Source organism: Capra hircus, chromosome 5 (assembly GCF_001704415.2).
Source record: "Capra hircus breed San Clemente chromosome 5, ASM170441v1, whole genome shotgun sequence".
Lineage (NCBI taxonomy): Eukaryota > Metazoa > Chordata > Mammalia > Artiodactyla > Bovidae > Capra > Capra hircus.
In genome coordinates, this window is record NC_030812.1 from 38,062,515 (window position 1) to 38,086,453 (window position 23,939).

The 23,939-nt window shown below is 38.8% G+C and overlaps 1 protein-coding gene across 3 annotated transcripts in view; it reads left to right on the plus strand.

Annotated features, from left to right (window-relative positions):
* Positions 1–23,939, plus strand: part of GXYLT1 (glucoside xylosyltransferase 1) — a 53,678-nt gene that overhangs the window by 21,630 nt on the left and 8,109 nt on the right. For all 3 annotated transcript variants that reach the window (XM_018047915.1, XM_018047917.1, XM_018047916.1), the window contains 4 exons: positions 5,474–5,599; positions 9,448–9,699; positions 17,839–17,962; positions 18,171–18,343. In XM_018047915.1, coding sequence (XP_017903404.1) covers positions 5,474–5,599; positions 9,448–9,699; positions 17,839–17,962; positions 18,171–18,343 — 675 coding nt within the window. The remainder of the gene's footprint in view (positions 1–5,473; positions 5,600–9,447; positions 9,700–17,838; positions 17,963–18,170; positions 18,344–23,939) is intronic.

Below are 23,939 nucleotides of genomic sequence, written 5' to 3' on the forward strand. Positions count from 1 at the left end.
TCAGTTCAGTTGCGTCCAACTCTTTGCGACCCCATGAATCACAGCACACCAGGCCTCCCTGTCCATCACCATCTCCCGGAGTTCACTCAGACTCACATCCATCGAGTCGATGATGCCATCCAGCCATCTCATCCTCTGTCGTCCCCTTCTCCTGCCCTCAATCTTTCCCAGCATCAGTGTCTTTTCAAATGAGTCAACTCTTCACATGAGGTGGCCAGAGTACTGGGGTTACAGCTTTAGCATCATTCCTTCCAAAGAACACCCAGGACTGATCTCCTTCAGAATGGACTGGTTGGATCTCCTTGCAGTCCAAGGGACTCTCAAGAGTCTTCTCCAACACCACAGTTCAAAAGCATCAGGTCTTCAGCACTCAGCTTTCTTCACAGTCCAACTCTCACATCCATACATGACTACTGGAAAAACCATAGCCTTGACTAGACGGACCGTTGTTGGCAAAGTAATGTCTCTGCTTTTGAATATGCTGTCTAGGTTGGTCATAACTTTCCTTCTAAGAAGTAAGCGTCTTTTAATATCATGGCTGCAGTCACCATCTGCAGTGATTTTGGAGCCCCCCAAAATAGAGTCTGACACTGTTTCCACTGTTTCCCTATTTCCCATGAAGTGATGGGACCAGATGCCATGATCTTCGTTTTCTGAATGTTGAGTTTTAAGCCAACTTTTTCACTCTCCTCTTTCACTTTCATCAAGAGGCTTTTTACTTCCTCTTCCCTTTCTGCCATAAGGGTGGTGTCATCTGCATATCTGAGGTGATTGATATTTCTCCTGGCAATCTTGATTCCAGCTTGTGCTTCTTCCAGCCCAGTGTTTCTCATGATGACTTAGCAATTCCACTCATGGGTTTATATTTGGGAAAAAAAAACTAAAAGCACTCATTAGAACAGATATATGCACCCCATTGTTCATAGCACCATTATTTACAGTTGCTAAGATATGGAAGCAACCTAAGTGTCCATCAACAGATGAATAGATAAAGAAGAAGTCCTGTGTACACACACACACACACACACAGTGAAATGCTAACAAGCCATAAAAAAGAATGAAAATTTTTCCTTTTGCATCAACATGGATGGACTTGGAGGATATTGTGCCAAGTGAAATAAATAAGACAGAGAAAATACTGTAATATTACTTATAGGTGGAATCTAAAAATTACAGTGAGCAAGTGAATATAACTAAAAAGAAACAGACTCACAGTTATAGAGAACAGCCTAGTGGTTACCGAAGGGGAGAGGGAAAGGGAGAGGGATAATACAGGGGTAGGAGATTAAGAGATGCAGACTATTACGTATAAAATAAGCTACAGGATATATTGTACAACATAGGAACTGTAGCTGGTATTTTATAATAACTTTAAATGGTGTAGAGTTTTGCCAAGAAAATGCACTGGTCATATCAAACACCCTCTTCCAACAACACAAGAGAAGACTCTACACATGGACATCACCAGATGGTCAATACAGAAATCAGATTGATTATATTCTTTGCAGCCAAAGATGGAGAAGCTCTATACAGTCAACAAAAACAAGACCGGGAGCTGACTGTGGCTAAGATCATGAACCCCTTATTGCCAATTCAGACTTAAATTGAAGAAACTAGGGAAAATCGCTAGACCATTCAGGTATGACCTAAATCAAATCCCTTATGATTATACAGTGGAAGTGAGAAATAGATTTAACGGTCTAGATCTGATAGAGTGCCTGATGAACTATGGACAGAGGTTGGTGACATTGTACAGGAGACAGGGATCAAGAACATCCCCATGGAAAAGAAATGCAAAAAAGCAAAACGGCTGGCTGGGGAGGCCTTACAAATAACTATGAAAAGAAGAGAGGCAAAAAGCAAAGGAGAAAAGGAAAGATATAAGCATCTGAATGCAGAGTTCCAAAGAATAGCAAGAAGAGATAAGAAAGCCTTCTTCAGCAGTCAGTACAAAGAAATAGAGGAAAAGAACAGAATGGGAAAGACTAGATCTCTTCAAGAAAATTCGAGATACCAAGGGAACATTTCATGCAAAAATGGGCTTGATAAAGGACAGAAATGGTCTGGACCTAGCAGAAGCAGAAGATATTAAGAAGAGGTAAGAGGTGGCAAGAATACATGGAAGAACTGTACAAAAAAGAGCTTCATGACCCAGATAATCATGATGATGTGATTACTAATCTAGAGCCAGACATCTTGGAAAGGCAAGTCAAGTGGGTCTTAGAAAGCATCACTACAAACAAAGCTAGTGTAGATGATGGAATTCCAGTTGAGCTATTTCAAATCCTGAAAGATGATGCTGTGAAAGTGCTGCACTCAATATGCCAGCAAGTTTGGAAAACTCAGCAGTGGCCACAGGACTGGAAAAGGTCAGTTTACATTCCAATCCCAAAGAAAGGAAATGCAAAAGAATGCTCAAATTACTGCACAATTGCCCTTATCTCACATGCTAATAAAGTAATGCTCAAAATTCTCCAAGCCAGACTTCAGCAATACGTGAACCGTGAACTCCCTGATGTTCAAGCTGGTTTTAGAAAAGGCAGAGGAACCAGAGATCAAATTGCCAACATCCGCTGGATCATGGAAAAAGCAAGAGAGTTCCAGAAAAACATCTATTTCTGCTTTATTGACTATGCCAAAGCCTTTGACTGTATGGATCACAAGAAACTGTGGAAAATTCTGAAAGAGATGGGAATACCAGACCACCTAACCTGCCTCTTGAGAAATCTGTATCCAGGTCAGGAAGCAACAGTTAGAACTGGATGTGGAACAACAGACTGTTTCCGAAAAAGAAAAGGAGTACATCAAGGCTGTATACTGTCACGCTGCTTATTTAACTTCTATGCAGAGTACATCATGAGAAATGCTGGACTGGAAGAAACACAAGCTGGAATCAAGATTGCTGGGAGAAATCTCAATAACCTCAGATATGCAGATGACACCACCCTTATGGCAGAAAGTGAAGAGGAACTATAAAGCCTCTTGATGAAAGAGGAGAATGAAAAAGTTGGCTTAAAACTCAACATTCAGAAAACGAAGATCATGGCATCTGGTCCCATCACTTCATGGGAAATAGACGGGGAAGGAGTGGAAACAGTGTCAGACTTTATTTTGGGGGGCTCCAAAATCACTGCAGATGGTGACTGCAGCTGTGAAATTAAAAGACGCTTACTCCTTGGAAGAAAAGTTATGACAAACCTAGATAGTATATTCAAAAGCAGAGACATTACTTTGCCGATTAAGGTCCATCTGGTTAAGGCTATGGTTTTTCCAGTAGTCATGTATGGATGTGAGAGTTGGACTGTGAAGAAGGCTGAGCGCTGAAGAATTGATGCGTTTGAACTGTGGTGTTGGGGAAGACTCTTGAGAGTCCCCTGGACTGCACGGAGATCCAACCAGTCCATTCTGAAGGAGATCAACCCTGCGATTTCTTTGGAAGGAGTGATGCAAAGCTGAAGCTCCAGTACTTTGGCCACCTCATGAGAAGAGTTGACTCATTGGAAAAGTCTCTGATGCTGGGAGGGATTGAGGGCAGGAGGAGAAGGGGACGACCCAGGATGAGATGGCTAAATGGCATCATGGACTCAATGGACGTGATTCTGAGTGAACTCTGGGAGTTGGTGATGGACAGGGAGGCCTGGTGTGCTGTGATTCATGGGGTCGCAAAGAGTCGGACACGACTGAGTGACTGAACTGAACTGAACCTTTAAAAAGTTTGTATCACTGTATTGTATACCTGTAACTTACATAATATTGTACATCAGCTGTAGTTCAATAAAATAACCAAAATAAATGCTTTACTTAACCGTTTTAAGATATTTGTGGTTTCTGTATCTGTGATGTGTGCTTTTGTGATCCTAAAGTCATTATCTGGGTTGTTTCTGAAATATTAACAGAAGAATTAATCTTGTCCTAACAGTTCAAAGACTAGCAACAGATTGCTACCAACTGTGGAAGCCTTTGAAAATATAATATAAAAGTAAAATAAATATATTGTTTCATCTTATATGCAGCTCTGTGTTGTCTTCAAATCTGGATGAGTTATTGCTTGTGTAGTGTATGTTATATTTTTAAACTTAGTTTTTCTTTAACTATCATAGTTAACTCTGAGAAAGTTTGGGTTTTCTTTTGATGGAAGAGAATCATATATTTTCTGGAATGTGCTTTTACTGCAAAAAAGATGACTAGATACTGGAACTTTAAAAATGATTAAGATTTCATTTTGATGTTGGTATTTAGGATCTTTACTAAGTGATTAATAAGTCATGCAAAGGAAATAAAATGCTAGTGTTTGAAGCTAGTTGATGGAGACATCAAAGCTTTGTTGGATATAAAGCTATTCCCTTAAACTATGTTGGAAGGCATATGTTCCTTCCAAACATATGTTGGAAGAAAAGAAAGGAGGATGTTTCTAAAAATTACTTGAAAACAGACATAATTCAAAAAGAGATCTTCAGTCTGTTATTTTTTTCTTCCCCCAGAGATTGTGAGTGCTCTGTGGGAAATTTGCATCAATACTGTTGAAGCAGCAATGATAGGTAATGCTTTCTGAATTTGAAACAATTCAGTCTCCAATTGCATTCAGGAAACTAAAAAGTAAATGTGTTCATTATAGATTTTCAGATGAGAAAATCAGATTTTGCTGTTTTTTTGTAATGATTTTTTAAAAATGGGCACTGGAAGAATTTCCCTGGTGGACCAGTGGTAAAGACTTCGAGCTTTTGTGGCCGAGGGCCCGGGTTCAGTCCCTGATGGGGGATGTGAGATCCCGTGAGCTGCACAGTGCGGCCAGAAGCAGAAGCTGTGCGCTAGATATGTATTGACTGAAATATTTTATTATGAGGAACATCTATGAATATTGAAAATGCATAGATAAGTATTTTCTTTCTTTTTAAAAAAATATATTTTGGCCATGCCTCACAGCATGGGGGATCTTAGTTTCCCAATCAGGGATGAACCTGAGCCCCCTGCGGTGGAAACCTGGGGTCTAACCATTGGACCACCAGAGAAGTCCCAGGTAATGTTTTCTCATCAGTTCTTCACGTTGGTCTGACTCGGATTGCAGACCTTTTCTATTATGTCATACATACAATGGTAATAAAATTGGTGCTTAATTTTTCTGAGTTTAACTTGTTTAAGGATTGAGAAGATTTGTACATCAGGTCAAGTTTAATGGAGGTGAACAGTTTGTATAGTTCTTTCAACTTCCTGATTTTTTGATTGATACTCTTATCATTTTAATTGTCCCTTAGATCTTTATGGTGAAGTCTTTCTAGCTGTTAGAATGATTTTAAGATTTTGAATGAAAACAAAATGGTGGGAAAGAAGAATCTTAACTTTCTCTTAACTGTGTATGACATAACGATGTATAACATCTTAATTTTCAGCTTTTGAAAAAATAATCGTGGTTTATAATTTTGCAGAGAAAGTGAAACAAGTTTGAATTGAGTTCTTTTATTTTTTTTTATTGTAGCTTGACAGCTGGTCATTTCTGCAAACATTTAATTATTCATTATACCCGATAACTTTTCCAAGTGAGAATGCAGCAGAGTGGAAAAAACTGTTTAAGCCGTGTGCTTCCCAGAGATTGTTCTTGCCAGTAAGTTTTTCTCCAGTGTTTTTTGTTTGCATCTTGCTTTTATGCACGAGTTAATGAAGAATGTCATGTAAATCAGTTAAATAAACACACACAAATTATTTTCCCTTTGAATATTAGAAGAAAGAAAAAACTTCCCATAGAACAAATAAAAGCTTTGGTAAAATATGCTGTTAAAAATAAAAAGTGTAAGTAATTTCTGTTACAGTACTATTTCTTACGTTTTAATTTATTCAGTTGCTATAAACTGTTTCTTCTCTGGGAAGGAGTTGCCTGTCTGCCTGCTAAGTCACTTCAGTCGTGTCCGATTCTTGCGGCCCCATGGACTGTAGCCCACCAGGCTCCTCTGTCCAGGGAATTCTCTACGCAGGAATACTGGAGTGGGTTGCCATGCCCTTCTTCAGGGAATCTTCCCGACCCAGGGACTGAACCCACGTCTCTTATGCCACCTGCATTGGCAGGCAGGTTCTTTACTGCTAGTGCCATGTGGGAGGCCCTAAGAAGGAGTTAGAGGTTATCAGATCTTAATGGAGCCAAATCTTTGCCAGTAGGAGTGCAGTGGCAGGATCACCTGCCAGTTGCAGGCTGCATTTGTAATTTGGGAAATGAAGCAGATTATTAAATAACTATTTCTGTTTTAACAGCAAGTCAGTTCACCTTTTCTAGCTGATACTTTTAACACAGAAACAGAATTTAAGGCACGTGAACTAAAAGGGAAATGGGAACCATTTATTCAGTGGGGCTCTTCCTTGGTGGTAGTCTTTGGTGATAAACCCTGATTATTATAGATGAAAATATTCGGGGACTTCCCTGGTGGTCCAGTGATTAAGACTTTGCCCCCAGTGTAGAGGGCCCAGGTTTGATCCTTAGTCAGGGAACTAGATCCCACTGCTACAGCTAATGATAGAGGATCCCATGTGTCGCTATTAAGACCCAGTACACTCAAATAAATAATAAATAAATATTTTTAAGAATATTCAGAAGCAAGATTACCTCTTCCACTTTGAATTTAATTCACCCACATTTAAAAAATTCTCAGTAGTTGTTAGAACCACTATAATGTTTAAAATAATTACGGTAGTAGAAATATTGAAAGCACATGAGTTCTGTTAAGTATAGGAATTATCGGGAAGAAACTTAAGTTATTTGTTATTAAGTGGAGTAAGGCAGTTCTAAGCATATTGAGAATAGAATTTGTCAAATCTAGGGTGTCAGTTAAGATTTAAAATCATGTTGCATTTTGATAGTTGAATCTGCCTAACCAGTAGGTTTATTGCTGGTCATAAAAAATCATGATCCTAGGATGTCTTCCTTGTCTGCCTCCCTTGTAAGAAGCACACAAATAAGGAATTAAGAGGGGGAAAGCCTAAGAAGTTTTAGATAACTTCACACAGGCTTTAAATTTTAAAAATTAAAAAAAAATAGTTGAATCATTGCAGTGTTACATCATTTAATTAGTAGTGTGAGTGCCTTTGTTCTGCCATGTATTTGTACTGAAGTGCTGGGTATATAGGAATGAATATATACCCAGATTTCTTGTTTTCACAGAGTTTATTGTCTGATATGGGAGATGAACATTTAAACAAACACTTTATGACATTAAATAAACAATACACCACTGAAAACCAGTGAATGGTGAAAGAAGCATGAGGTTACAACCGTTGTTTTTCTGTTTTGTTCAGCAGTATAAAGTTTAATTGTTGATGTTGTGATAGGAAGTTTGCCAGATCATTTAATGATGTGATCTAGTTAAAAATTTGAAATACTGAAATTAGATACTTGAAACCTGTCAAATTGTTCTTGTACTTCATTCACTCTTAGTTCTGCATCTTTTTAACCAGATTCTAAGTAAATTGATTCTTCATTTTTCTTAAATGAAGAATTTTCTTAAAGGATTTACTGAAGTAATAAAGTAAAAACCTTAACTGTTTCTCCTCTTTTAAAATGGAGGGATTAAGGGACTTCCCCGGTCCAGTGGTTAAGAATCTGCCTTACAGTGCAGGGGATGTGGGTTCGATCCCTGGACAGGGAACCAGCATCCTGCGTGTCACAGGGCAGCTAAGCCTGCACACTGCAGCAAAGACCTCATGTTCCACAACTAAGACCTGACACAGCCAAGTCAATTAAGAAACATTAAAAAAATTTTTTAAAAATGGAGGGATTAAAAGATCCAATGTAAGTGCTGGCAAATCCTCCTTCCTCCAAAAGGAACCATAGAAAAATGCTGATGTGATTGTTATTTCACCTTATGTGTGAAGGTGGACTTCCCTGGTGACTCAGCGGTAAAGCATCCACCTGCAATGCAGGAAACGTGGGTTCGATCCCTGGGTTGAGAAGATCCCCTGAGGAGGAAATGATTATCCACTCCAGTATTCTTGCCTGGGAAATCCTATGGACAGAGGAGCTTGGTGGGCTACAGTCCACAGAGTCACAAAGAGTCGGACACGGCCAAGTGACAGAATACACACACACACAATGTGACCGCCAATGGCAGTGACTCCCGACAGTGACCTTGGAGCTTCCTGTAGCGTCTCCCTAGACTGCTAACAATGCAATAGTCTGTAAACACATTTGTCTCATGGTACAGAGGCAAAACAATTCTGTTCACTTTTCTGTCCCCCCCAAAAAGAAGAGAGGGACAGACATGCAGACACATACATAGATATCCTTTTAATTACAGTCCTTGAACAAATGAACCTTCCCTATTCAGGCTCTGTGGTTAACTGTCAGATTTTTTTCCCTTAGCCTGGTATTAAATCAGTGGGGGCATGGAGTGATTTCAGCTTCCTAACTGGTCATTAAGGTGATGGCTTAACCCTAGCTTCAGGAGCAGCTTTGAAAGGGAGCAGAATAAGGATCAATCTCTTATCCTCATCATATTCTTAACCAAAAAGCTTTCATTTAGGTTAATCTAATCATTGAGTCTTACTAGTACATTGGACTAGACAAATTTAAATTTGCAGGAGTCAGATTCTAATGTCTTTGGGTGAGGCAGAAATAAAAACTTACCCTTGAAAATTCCTGTAAAAGATACATGTTGGAGGTTTAACCCCTGGAGTGGGGAAGATCCTGTGGAGTAGGAAAGGGCAACCCAGTCCAACATTCTTTCCTGGAAAATTCCGTGGACAGAGGAGCTTGGCAGGCTGCAGGCCACGGGGTTGCAAAGAGTCAGACACAGCTGAGCACAGCCAGAGCAGGCAGGAGTTTGACATCTCCTGGGGCAGTGACATAGCCAGTCTTCCAAGACAAGTCTTGTTTTAGCCCTTGCTATTTAAGTGCAGGATCTTTGATTTGTTAGGAGATGGTCAGCTCACCTATAAGAGCATGGACTCGAGCTTGGTGGTCTGGATTTCAACTTTGGCTCTACCAGTTGCTGGCTGAGGGCATTATGAAGTAAAGGTACCAGTTATTAGTGTTACGGCAGAGGGGACAAGTTCAGATCTTCATTTGTATTGGCTAATTTCTGTTTTTATCTCAGGAAATTAAGATTTGCTATGTCAGGTCACCAAAGGTAATGTTATTTTCCATTATGGAAAACATTTCCTCCCTAGTCTTTGAGGATACTGCTTTTACTTTTTTCTTCCAGTTTTTAGTATTGAGTTTTTATTCTGATGTGTTTTTATAGCTTTTCTTTAAAAGTTAATAAAAAGATTAGCAGACTATCTATATATGCTGTTGTAAAAATGGCAGACTTGGGACAAATTAATTTAAAAAATTAATGTCAAATAGTTTATCTCTTAAGTATTTTTTTCCTTTTTTTTTTATCTCTTAAGTATTTAAAAAAAAATAATGAAAGCCTCTTTTGTTTTAAAATGAAGTAGAGTTACTGATTTAAATATCTCTCCCCATAGTTAATCCTGAAAGAAGTTGACTCACTATTGTATGTCGACACTGATATCCTTTTTTTACGGCCTGTTGACGATATTTGGTCTTTGCTAAAGAAGTTTAATTCCACACAAATTGCTGCAATGGCACCAGAGCATGAAGAGCCTCGAATAGGCTGGTATAATCGTTTTGCCAGACATCCATACTATGGGAAAACTGGAGTGAACTCGGGAGTTATGCTGATGAACATGACCAGAATGAGAAGGAAGTATTTTAAGGTAAGTTACTGATTCAGGTTAGCGTTCTGCTCTTTTCCCTCCAGATTGTTTGGTTTCTGGTTTAGTTTTGTTTTATTAAAAGCTAGATTGACCTATTCAGAATTTTTCTACTAACCTAGAGTTATTGAAGCAAGTATGTTTTTAGTATTCTGTTTATTAGAGCATTCAGCTCAGCTCGGTTCAGCTCAGTCACTCAGTCGTGTCTCACTCTTTCCGACCCCATGAATTACAGCACCCCACGCCTCCCTGTCCATCACCAACTCCCGGAGTTCACTCAGATTAACGTCCATCGAGTCGGTGATGTCATCCAGCCACCTCATCCTCTGTCTCCCCTTTTCCTCCTGCCCCCAATCCCTCCCAGCATCAGTCTTTTCCAATGAGCCAACTCTTCGCATGAGGTGGCCAAAGTACTGGAGTTTCAGCTTTAGCATCATTGCTTCCAAAGAAATCCCAGGACTGATCTCCTTTAGAATGGGCTGGTTGGATCTGCTTGCAGTCCAAGGGACTCTCAAGAGTCTTCTCCAACAGCACAGTTCAAAAGCATCAATTCTTTGTCGCTCAGCTTTCTTCACAGCCCAACTCTCACATCCATACATGACCACTGGAAAAACCATAGCCTTGACGAGATGGACCTTTGTTGGCAAAGTAATGTCTCTGATTTGAATATGCTATCTAGGTTGGTCATAACTTTTCTTCCAAGGAGTAAGCATCTTTTAATTTCCTGGCTGCAGTCACCATCTGCAGTGATTTTGGAGCCCAGAGAAATAAAGTCTGACACTGTTTCCACTGTTTCTGCATCTATTTCCCAGTAGGTCAAAGCTGATGGCATTACAGTCAAGTATCAAGCAGCAAGTGTGAACATTCCTAGATTGGTATTCTAGACAAGAGTTGTCATTTTGTAGTAGTGCAGCCTCATAATATTTGACTCTAAAGTGTCAGGGAAGCCACCAGGGCTTCCCTGGTGGCTCAGAGGTTAAAGCGTCTACCTGGAATGCGGGAGACCCAGGTTTGATCCTTGGGTCGGGAAGATCCCCTGGAGAAGGAAATGGCAACCCACTCCAGTACTCTTGCCTGGAGAATCCCGTGGAGGGAGGAGCCTGGTAGGCTACAGTCCATGGGGTCGCAAAGAGTCGGACACGACTGAGCGACTTCACTTTCTAAAGTGTGATATGTCCTGGAGAAGCACAGATTGTAGTTAAGAGCTTAAGACTCATGTTAGCTTGGTTCAAACACTGAGATCTTGGTTAAGTTTTGAACATCTCCAGGCTTTGATTTCCTCATCTGTGAAATGGTATAATAGATAACAGTATGTATGTCATGGGGTTTTTGTGAGGAATAAAATAGTTAGAACAGAGGCCTAACACATAGGAAATGTTGACTATTTTGATGCTACTGGAAGTTATAGTGACTTTTAAAAAATCCCTACACGTTTCTTGTCTCAAATTTTGGGATCAGAAAAGTACGGCTGTTTGAGTTTTCTGACTGTGCATTCTGAACACATTGTACTGTTTATCAGTTTCATGCTGATGAATCCTTAAGTCGTTGTAGTCTGGGGCCATTGGAGTCAAGTGGTTTGGCCTTATGTTTAACGTTGTCGCCTGTTCACCACAACTACTAGCCAGCTAGTGAATTTCAAATGTCAGTTCTCTCAGCTGAAAAATAGAGATAATAAACGACTTAAGTAAGTTGTCTTTTTAAAAGAGACCCATTCAAAGTGCTTAGTATAGGGCATGACACATAGTTAGCACTTCAGTGTTAGCTAAAAGCAGTGATTTCTGAAACACTCATGCTCACTGTTTGACCCTTTACATCTGGTTAATACTAAATTAAGCATTAGGGATATTTTATGATACGAGTATCTATACATACATATTTGCACATGTATATATTTAGGATTTTTCCATTGGCTGTGGTGGACCAGAGTTTACACCATTATTTTTATTCCTGTCTTCATGTCTGATTTAAATCTATTGTCCCTTCGTATCCTTCCTACAGGCCACTGTACTGCTTGTAGCCATCACCACCCACATCTGGACATTTCAATCTTAAGGCAGTTTAATATCCATCACTCTTGTCTTCTGTATATCTAGCCTACATAGGGTTTGTCTGTTTAGCTTTCGCATCTTCCGTACCTTTCTGAAATCTTGATGTCTTTTCAGTTTGTCTTCCACAAATGAATGCATTAGTGAAGCCAGTGTAACCTGTGTTCTTGCTTATCAGTCAACGTCAGTTACCCAATTTGCTAATATATTTTGAGTTTTAAAAATTTATCTACCATAACATTATACTAAATAAAGCAGGTGTCACACCGTGAGTTTTCTTCCTTTTCTGATGGTTAGACTATGCACGATAATACTGTACCAGAAGATGGTGCTGTAAGATTATGTGCTAAGGAATAATGTAAGTGCTTAGGAACTCTTCATTTGAAATTCTTAGAATTATGAGAAGTGTTGTGTTGCAAAGAACCTTAGAGATAATTTAGTGTAACACCATTATTTGATTTTAAGAACATTTCAAATTGAAGCTATGTAGTTCAAATCTATAATTATTTTTTATTTGCCTTTTACTTATTTGAATGGCATTCTTAAGTATGTGTAACAGTTTCTCCCCATTCCTTTTTGTCTGTAGTATGTTCTAATCCAGCTAGAGATGTAGATATGGGAGTTGAAATAATTTCTAAGCTTTCAAACATTTGTTTTTGTCTGTGTACTAATGACTTAATGAAGAGCATATGAGGTGTATGATTGTATATTAATTTAGTAGGTGCAATTTACTTCATACATACTATCCCTTTGTTTCAGGCAACTCTGTTCTTGCCCAGTGAGAACAAAGATTTGCTCTGTTTTTAAAATATTTTATTTACAATTGCTGATATGTTTCGACAAAATTTATTGATTTTTTTAAATTGCATTTTATATCTCTTTATGTTTCCTGATTTCCAATCATATCTTTAGCAGACACAGCTTGGTTTTTTTTTCCTACTGACTCGTAATTTCTGGCACAGATGTTAAATTTTAGAGCTCTAGTGATATAACTGAATTACTTGTAATAACTTTTCAAACTTTTCATACAGGTCCACAAATGTTATCCCATAGTTATTATCACATGAAAGGCTGTAAGACAAACCATAGGACAATGACCATGTTTTAAATTCTTAATATGCTTTGTTGTCACCCAGCCCCTACCATTCATAATTTCTCAGTCCCAACCTTATGTATTATAATTATGTATTTTAAAATTTGAAATAGTAAAAGTTTAGCTTTTTGTTTTGTTTCTCATAGTGCTTGATAGACACTGGCTAAGATACAGCTGGGTTATACAGTTGTTGTATGTTGTATACAGGGTTATACAACATATAACCCTGGCTAAGATACAGCTTTGTGTTTTGTATTATGATTGTTCCTGCAGTGTAATATCCTATTAGGATATTTCTTGACCTTTTCCTATTTATTAGATAAAAACTGAAGACTATAATTAAGGCACCTTGAGAATTCTTTTCTTGTATGTTTGCTGTACCTTGTTTGTGTCCTGCCATTTATTATTTTGTAAAGTTTAATTTTTGCCTGTTTTCTCCATATGCTGAGGGGAGGGTATGTCTTTTATACAGCTTTGCTTTCAGAATATTTAGCATGGAGTCTGGCATAAAGAAGAAACTCAATGGATAATTACTGGCAGAGGACAGACAGAGGTTTTAGAAACCAGGGTGTTATTGAACTTTTTTTTTTGCCATTGATTATTGAAAAGTATTAAAAAATAGAATACTTACTGTGAGGCAGTTGGGATGATTGTTTTTACATATTTGAAATATGTGTGTGATGGAAGGCTTTTATTGTGTTACATATATAGCCTAAGAAAACAGTGTCAGTGAACATCTTACCAAAAGGGGCAGAACTTTTCAGAAATTAGTAGAGTAACCAATCTTTGAGAATTCATGAGTTCTCAGTTGCTAGCATTGTCAGAGCATAACATGAATAGTCATCTGTCAATTTTATTTTTACGTATAACATAGACTGATGGTAATAATGAGTTTGTTTTCAAAAGCTTGCATAATTCTAAAAATGAAACTAATTTATCTTAATATGATACATGTGCATTTTCAGTAGAGTTGTTGAAATGAATATTAGAGCTGCATCTTTTTAAAAAAATTACAAAATAAATCATGCTTGTAAAAATTCAGGCAATTCATTGAGTAAAAAAGACATTTTTCCGCTTTACATACCACTATCTCCAGTTTCATTCTTTGCCCAAATGACATTATGTATTTTGCTCTGTATTCTTCAGACCCTTTTAAAAAGGCATTTTGAAGCAGATATACATGTATATTAGCATTTAAATGTGGAGTCCTTTTATACAGCTTCAGTTTGCCTTTTTCACTTAGCAAATATATAGTTAATTTTTATGTCAGTACATATAGCCCATCACATTTAATGTGTGTCATATTATGGAGAAAGAATAATTTGATTTGATTCTGTGTACTGGTATTAATATGTAGTTATATGGTTACTTCTGCTTTATTGACTATGCCAAAGCCTTTGACTGTGTGGATCACAATAAATGGTGGAAAATTCAGAAAGAGATGGGAACACCAGACAACCTGCCTGCCTCTTGAGAAATTTGTATGCAGATCAGGAAGCAACAGTTAGAACTGGACATGGAACAACAGACTGGTTCCAAATAGGAAAAGGAGTACGTCAAGGCTGTATATTGTCACCCTGCTTATTTAACTTCTATTCAGCGTACATCATGAGAAACGCTGGCCTGGAGGAAGCACAACCTGGAGTCAAGATTGTCAGGAGAAATATCAGTAACCTCAGATATGCAGATGACACCACCCATATGGCAGAAAGTGAAGAACTAAAGAACCTCTTGATGAAAGTGAAAGAGGAGAGTGAAAAGCTGGCTTAAAGTTCAACATTCAGAAAACTAAGATCATGGCATCTGATCCCATGTCTTCAGGTCAAATAGACAGGGAAGCAGTGGAAACAGTGTCAGACTTTATTTTTGGGGGCTCCAAAATCACTGCAGCTGGTGACTGTAGCCATGAAATTAAAAGACGCTTACTCCTCGGAAGAAAAGCTATGACCAACCTAGACAGCGTATTAAAAAGTAGACATTACTTTGCCAACAAAGGTCCGTCTAGTCAAGGCTATGGTTTTTCCAGTAATCATGTATGGATGTGATGAGAGCTGGACTATAAAGAAAGCTGAGTGCCAAAGAATTGATGCTTTTGAACTGTGGTGTTGGAGAAGACTCTTGAGAGTCCCTTGGACTGCAAGGAGATTCAACCAGTCCATCCTAAAGGAAATCAGTCCTGAATATTCATTGGAAGGACTAATGCTAAAGCTGAAACTCCAGTACTTTGGCCACCTATTGGAAAGAGCTGACTTATTTGAAAAGACCCTGATGCTGGAAAAGACTGAAGGCAGGAGGAGAAGGGGATGACAGGATAATATGGTTAGATGGCATCATCGGCTCAATGGACAAGAGTTTGGGTAAACTCTAGGAGTTGGTGATGGACAGAGAGGACTGGCGTGCTGCAGTCCGTGGGGTCACAAAGGGTTGGACACGACTGAGCAACTGAACTGATGGCTGAAAAACACCTCATGTATTTTAATTTTTACTTACCTGACTACACCACCTATGTGGGTGAAAACCTTTTCATACAATTTTTAGCTGTTTTTGTTTCCTCCTTTGTGAATGGCTGTATGTCCATTTCCTTTGACTTTTTCTTCTTTGCTATTTTTCTGTTTCTGTTGGCTTAAACTCTTTTTGTTTATAATGCCTCTGTATTAAACTCATTTTTCATGGCTTTTTTAGTCTTGGATATTCTAGGTTATATCCTCAACAAGTACTACTAGTGTTATTGCTTCTTGTCCAGTATTTTTCTGGTAGGACTTTTCCTTTGCATAATAAAGATTTTTTTTTCTTTGAGTAGATGTGTTTGTTTGAATAGGTGTATTTTTCTTCTTTTTTAAAAATAAGTAAAATCTAGTGAAGACTTGAGCATGACATGATACAAGGGGTATTCCAACAGTACTGTCTATTGAATGTGTTGCTGGTCTTGGTCCTTGTTGATCAACTCATATTTTCCTTTTCAGATCCTAAGAACATTTAGTTAACATGATCAATGACTCACTGCAGAGTTATCCTTTCAATAAATTGTTTTCTTACTGTTTCCTTAAGTGAAATTTGTTTCAGTCATTTTCCAGATTGTGTGTGTGTGTATAGTCACTGTATTTATTGCATCCTGAGAAAGAAGGTAATACAATTACTATAGTAGATTATATTTAGTTTAAATATGTAGTTTTTTCCCCTAGGAATTCTTACTTTTCCTTCTCAAAGGACAGATTGCTTATACCTCCATTGAGTTTATTATATATACCAGTATTCTTGCCTAGAGAATCCCTTGGACAGAGGAGCCTGGTGGGCTGCTGTCCATGGCGTCACACAGTCGGACACGACTGAAGCGACTCAGCATGCCTGCATGCATTGGAGAAGGAAATGGCAACCCACTCCAGCATTCTTGCCTAGAGAATCCCAGGGACAGAGGAGTCTGGTGGGCTGCCGTCTATGGGGTTGCACAGAGTCGGACATGACTGAAGTGACTTAGCAGCAGCAGTAGTAGCAGCAACAGAATAGCTTGTAACAATTGTTTTCAGACTATCTGGAGATAGGATCAGTGAAGAAGAAAAGTGCTTTTTTAAACATTGTTTGGAATCTGTCTTGAGCCAATGGTTTTGTAAAAAATAATATAAATAAATTACTTAGAAAATGCTAAAATAAATAGATATAAAACTACCCTCTTAAATTGCTATAAAAGTTTCTAAATCTTACTCTGAGTTTCTGTACTTGAATCTCTCAGAGGATATGAAAAATTCACTCATCAGCATGTGGCAAACTATAATTTGAAAAGTACTTAGTTTAAACCTGGAGAGTTTCCAAGAGTCAAATTTGTATAAAAGACTTAGTATTCAACTCCACCCCTTTTCACCCCAGATTCAAATGATCCCCAGCCCTCTTTCAACTCTGTTGTTTCCTTAGGTATCTGACTTTGAGTTTTAAAATAATGAGCTATGAGTAATCCCATAGAGGCTGAAAAGGCATCTGATTAAATTCAGTATCTATTTTTTATTTATCAGTTTCAAGTGATCTCTTTGAAATGCCAATTATAAAGGATTAGCAAATCAGTCTAAGAGTCATCGTGATCATGGTGATAAGAGCTAACCAACACTGTACCAGGTACTGCTCCTGTGTGTGTATGTTAGTCGCTCAGTCATGTCCCACTCCCAGAGAAGGAAATGGCAACCCACTCCAGTACTCTTACCTAGAAACTCCTGTGGATGGAGGAGCCTGGTAGGCTGCAGTCCATGGGGTCACAAAGGGTCCGACATGACTGAGTGACTTCACTTTCACTTTTCATACATTGGAGAAGGAAATGGCAACCCACTCCAGTGTTCTTGCCTGCAGAATCCCAGGGACAGGGGAGCCTGGTGGGCTACCGTCTGTGGGGTCGCACAGAGTCGGACATGACTGAAACGACTTAGCAGCAGTAGCGTGTCCGACTCTGTGCGACCCCATAGACTATAGGTTGCAAAGCTCCTCTGTCCATGGAATTCTCCAGGTAAGAATAATGGAGTGGGGAGACATTCCTGTCTTCAGGGATCTTCCTGACTCAGGGATTGAACCCTGGTCTCCCTATTGCAGGCAGATTCTTTGTTGTCTGAGCTACCAGGGAAGCCCCACTGCTTCTAGTACTTTTCATTTATATATTAACACCTTTAATCTTCAACAGATGTATTACAAAGACATAGGTACTGAAACTCTGTGCTTTTTAAGATGAGGGCACAGTCGTATCACTGAAACCACCACCTCCTTTCTCTTTCCCTTTTCTTCCCGACTTCTTAGTTTCATCATGGCTCCATACAGCTTCAGATATCTTTTGTTATCTCTCCGCTTGAGCTGTTGTTCATTCTTCCTCACATTTAGGTTTAAGTTAGGGTCACATTGTTTTGTAACAAAAGAAGTTTACACATCTCCTGTTGCTCTGCAACGATTGCTAAAGGAAGAATGAGGAACTGTCATTATGCTGCCATTTTTAACCTGGATGTCTGAGAAATTTGTTAATGCATTTACCAACAGAATGATATGACCACCGTGCGACTACGATGGGGAGATATACTGATGCCACTGCTTAAAAAATACAAACTGAACATTACATGGGGTGATCAAGATCTGTTGAATATCATATTTTTTCATAATCCAGGTAATTTTAAAAATTTCTTTTTTTCTTTGTAGAAAAGAAAAACATAGTATTTAGTCAAAATTGAAAAAAATACATTTATTTGATTTTGGCTTATATTAAGTTATCACTCTTTATGTTTAAAACAGAGTAAACTAAGTTTAAAATCTTTGCAGAATGTTAATTCTGTGTAATTAGGGTGTGTTTACTTCTTTGTTTTATTTTTGCATAGAAAGCCTTTTTGTTTTTCCTTGCCAATGGAATTATCGTCCAGATCATTGCATATATGGAAGCAATTGCCAAGAAGCTGAAGAAGAAGGAATCTTTATTCTCCATGGGAACAGAGGTGTTTACCATGATGATAAGCAACCAGCATTTAGAGCTATTTATGAAGCATTGAGAAATGTAAGCTCTTTTTTTTTAAAAGTATTTTGTGGACATACTCCCTGGTTTACAGAGAATTTGCATATCCTTTACTCTAGGTCATCAGTGATAAACCCCACCACGCCCTCCCCATACAGCTCTGGCACTTGGCCTTCTGCTGTAAGGAAGGGCACTGCCTTTTGCCCACTTACTGACCTGTGCATTATCAGTATGAGCTCACTGATACTATTCTTTTCAGCAAATTATAATGCAGTGTTCAATTTTATTTATATTGATGCTGAAGTTGTGCCAAATTTGGTGATTGGGGTGCCCCTTTTGGCCATCTCTTGTGCTTATTTGACACATTCCCATCATTATTTTGAGTACCTTCTCAAAGAGGAGGTAAGCAAAATATCCCAGGCCTATCTTATTATGCCTTCCCTGCCCTTGCCCTGAAATTAGTTTTCTCTGTAAGGAACTCTGATACTTATTGCTGCGAAGGTGCCTTCCCTTCCAAGCCCTTTCAGCAGCAGAGCTGGGAAATACAGAAATGCAAGCACATGGCACACAGAGTCCTGTGCTGACACCACTGCGCCCAGTTGCATTCTCCCAGGCTCCTTCCTTTCCTCTTCTACTTGGTTTCTGTTTTCTTCCAGTTAGAATCCTGGCTCCAAACGAAAACTTTTCCTCTTTTGCTTAAAACTATAATTCATTTAAAATAATTTCAAAAATGCTCCGTTTGGACCACTGTCCCCACTCCTCTCCTTGAAAAGCTAGCCGGCTGTAAGCATTCAGTCTGTTTACAGTCCTTCTCCCGCCCTCCCACCCCTGGATGAGGGTGTATGTTCTGTATTGTGTTCAGACGATATTTGCATTAGTTTTTTTCTGCTCCTGTCAGTGTCTTTATTTATTCATTTGAAATCCTGTTGGATTCGTGTATTTCCATATGCTTTCAGTTTTAAGTTTTTTTCTCATGTTTGTTGATTTAACTTTAATTTTTAAGAACTTAATCGCTTTTTGGCCATGCTGGGTCTTTGTTGCTGCACAAGGGCTTACTCTAGTTGCAGTGAGTGGGAGCTGCTCTCTGGTTTCCGTGCAGAGGCTTCCCCTTTCAGTGGCTTCTCTTGTTGCAGAGCACAGACTCCAGAGCAGGGGCCTCAGTAGTTGTGGCTCTTGGACTTCGTTACCCCACGGCATGTGGAATCTACCAAGAGCAGGAGTTGAAGCCGTGTCCTGCATTGGCAGGCAGAATCTTAACCCCTGGACCACCAGGAAAGTCCTCAGTTCAATTTGATGTGAGGAATATTAATATACTTCAGAAAGTCAAAGCTGTGTTAGGGTTTACTCAGAACCTGTTCCTTCTGCAGCCTTCTACCCCAAGTCCCAGCCCCAGTCACCAGTTTCATGTTCTGATGTGTCCTTCCTATACAGATGAGTAGGTACACGTATGCTTTGTAAGTCCCCTTTTCTTACATGAAAGGTGGTGTTCATCTTTATTTATTTGTTCTTTGCTTTTGTTTTACAGTTTTCTGTAAGTTTGGGCATTGATAAATATCTTCCTCATACTTTTTTTACACAATTGTGTGATACTCCACTTTGTGCCTATACTAGAGTTTATTCAGTTACTCTCCTATGTTTGAACATTTTGGTATTCTCCAACATTTTGAATAAGAATGCAGCAGAAAAAAAAAAAAGAATGCAGCAGAATTCCCTGGTGGACCAGTGGTTAGGACTCCATGCTTTTATTGCCGGGGCGCTGGTTAGATCTCTGGTTTGGGGGCACTAAGATTCTGCAAACTGCAAGGTGGGCCAATAAAGAAAAAGGGGGAAAGAGAGAATGAGAGAGAGAGAAAAGAAGGAAAGAAGTAACGGAGGGAGGGAGGAAGGAAGGAAAAAGCAATGTATTAATTAGGGTAAATTCCTGGACATGGGATAATTTTAATTGAAGTTACTACCTGTTTCCCCTACATAGGGATTATTTGCATTCCTGCCAACAGTTCATGAGGAAGCCTGTTATGCACAGGAGTGTATTGTCAACCTTGAAAATTTTTTGCCATGCTAATAAGTGAGAAACGGAATCTTAGTTTAATTTCACTTTCTCTTGTGAGTGAGATGAACATCTTTTTATATATCTAACAGCTGTTTTTACATCTTTTTGGAGTGAATTTTCTTTCAGGTCTCTTCTATTGATTTTTTAAAATGACTTTATTTTTAACATATTTTATATGCCATCCTTTTCACTCATAGTGTAAATTATTCGGTGGTTTTTAGCATATTTACAGTTGTACAGTCATCACCACGTGAGACTTTCATACTTTACTTCCCGCCTCCCCATCAGGTGCTGCAAGTTCTTTGTGTATTTAAGATATTAGTTCTTTTTCTGTTATATCTGATGTAAATATTTTCTCCCAGTTTGACTTTGTTTATGGCATTTTTTGTCGTTCAGAGTTGTTTGTTTTTATAGAAATTTTTGTGTAATCAAATTTAAAACCTTTTAAAAAAGTCATAGTTAGAAAGTCTTTCCCTACCTATACTGAGCTTACAGAAAGTTTCACCTGTATACTGTTTCACTTACTACATTTAGTCTTCTGCTCAATTTGGAATTTACTCTTGAGTGAGGGATAGATCTGATGTGATCTTTTTCCAAGTGGCCGTCTTCTCCCAATTATGTTTATTTGAAAGGTTATCTATAACCTGAAGAGTTGAGATACTGACTTTATCATGTACTAAAGTTGAATTTGTGATTTCTGGATTTTCTCTTCTGCTCCACTGGTCTGTCCATTTGTGCACTGACACACACTGTTTTCAGTATGAAGTCTTTGTGCTGAATTTTAATACCCTGTGCTGTATTTTAATATTCCCTGTTCACATCCTGTCCTCTTAGTGTCTTCCTACTTAGTGTATTTTTATTTTTACACAGATATCAACACATTTAACAAAAAGTTGTTTTTTTGTTGGGAGTGTGTCGTCTTCACATGTTGACTTAGTGACTGCTGACGTTTTGATGGTGTTGAGACTTCTTAGGAACAAGGGTTGTCTTTGATTTGTGTCTTTCAGGAGTGTTGAATAGATCTCTTCATACTGTGGATTTTGAACATGTCTTAAGTCTATTCAGTTTTCTTTGTTGCCTTTGTAAATGAGGTTTTCTTTTTTAAATACTAAACTTTATATTGAGTTTGGAAAAAATTATTCTGGCCCTGTCACCCCAGATACCTGTTTCTGTCTCTTTTTCCCCTTGGGTCTGCTTTTATGTAGTTAAGGTGGATTAACAGGGGGAGATGATTATACTTCACGTATCTGAGTATGTTGGGGACCAAGACTTGGGGCAAAGCCAAATAAGGATTGGATTTATGATTTTGCTTAATGAGCTGTATATCAGGCACTATCCATGCAGCTAATTCACTGATAGCTGGGGAGAAGTTATATGTGACCATTCATCTCTCAGGGGGTATGTTCACTGTGCTGCTGGACTGTGTCTAATCTTATATGGATGTGAAGACAAATATCAGTAGCAGGAGAGCTGGTTTGGTCTAAGTGTGGGGATCAAAAGAGCTGATGCTCCTATTGGCGAGACTCTAAGCGTTTGCTAATGACTGATCTCAGTCAGTATTTGCTAGTACAGTCTCATTAATAGGAATGAGAATAAAGATACTGAACTCTAATCTCCTGAGACACAGACTGTTTTAGGATGTGGAAGAGTGAAAAGCTGTGCACCGAAGGGCCTGCGAAGGCCTCATTGATGAGGAGGCATTTGAAATGAACCCTGAAGAATGAGTAAGAGTTTGCCAGGTGAGCAGGCAGAACCAACACTATCTGAGAAAAGGTCTTGCTGCTGCTGCTGCTGCTAAGTCGCTTCAGTCATGTTCAACTCTGTGCGACCCCATAGACGGCAGCCCACCAGGCTCCCCCATCCCTGGGATTCTCCAGGCAAGAACACTGGAGTGGGTTGCCATTTCCTTCTCTAACGCATGAAAGTGAAAAGTGAAAATGAAGTTGCTCCGTCGTGTGGGTGGTAGAAAACCCATGAAGAGGTCAGGAGTTGAGCTGTTTAACTGGGGTGATGGGTGAAAGTAGGCAGTGGCTGGACTGGGCCGGATGTGGTGACGACGTGTGCTGTGTAAAGTGGTGATCTGCAGTACAGGGAGCTGAAGTTTTCTCCTGGAAATGAGTGTTGCTCACACTTGGTGGTAGGGAAAGTGCTGATAGCATTGTATGCCACAATTTTAGTGTTTTTCTGAATTTCTTAATCCTATAAGCCTGAGAGATAGGGTTTCTGAATAATCAGTTTATCATGATACAGCTACACTCACTGAAGAATTATAAAATTTAGTGTTGATGTTCATTTTCATGTAGCTGACCTTGTATGCCTTCAGAATCAATATTATATTTTAATAATGCTTTATTATGGCTTGTCAAGAGGTGATAAAAATAACAAAAGGTACTTTTGGAGTTCTGAGACTTTGCAGGGTAGAAAAGAAATGCACTCCTATAAAAATGTGATTTCTTTGTTGCCTCTGAGCATTTTTTTAAAATCCATTATTAAGGAATTAAATCTTACTAGTTTTATTTGATCTTTTCTTTGATCTCTTACAACTATATACTTGAAAAAAACTGAGTATTTGTTTTAAGCTGATTAATTACACTCGATTTTTAAGAAATCTTATTTTAAAAACTGTTTCAAACACTGAAGTAATTAATGACTAGTGGTTGTTTTTGGTTTGTATTAATTAGCCGTATCTACCCAGTTTTCAACTTAATGAAGTTAATCAATCTTTTTGGTGCTTGGTTAGTTTTTTTATCTTCTCTATTATTCAATGGAAAGTATAATTTTTAAAAGAATTACTGTTCAGAGAGAGGTATTTATGCAAGTTTCAAGAGAGAAGCTTAGTCATGGCCATTGAATGTTGTGAACCATAAGGATATGAACCATCTGTGAAATGTGAATGCATGGCTATGTCTGCCAGCAAATCAGGTTTTACAGTCCATACATAATTGTTAAATATTGTTTGTTGAGTGAATACAAATACCAAGATTAAAAAGTGCAGATTCACAGTGGGAATAAGACATTTTATTGCTCTGTAAAGTATTTTCAGCTTCCGTATTTCGTTTGAATTATTAGATTTCGTGGTGTTTCTGTGTTAGCTTTGATTTACCTCACCCCCTGCTTGTATCTGCATAAGGTGCAGTAGATTTGCAGAGATGCAGAGGACTCGACCTCCTCTCCTGCACAGTTTCCCTGTATGTAGCTGGCACTTGGCATCTGAAGGATTGGACTGCCTGCCATTGTGCCTGTATTTTTAAAACATGTTCTGTTTTTTGAAAATGCCTTGAAGTATTTCATTGTGGGCATCATTGCCTCACTGTTTACTATCTGCCTTCAGCTGACATTCTTATATATAAAACATGACCTTCCTGAAAGTTTGTGTGCTGGGTACAGTGCCAGTGAAGAGGGAGTGATTATCTGTGTCAGGAGAGCTTCTCAGAGGAGCTGACATTGGACTGAGCTGGAAGGACGAGTACCAGGCAGCCAGGAAAGGTGTGGACGAGTCTAGGTAGCACATAGTAGGGGAGGAGGAGGCTTGCAGTCAGGTGAGGGCACTGTGGCCTCTGGGCAGGTGAGCCTCTGGATGCAGGTGCG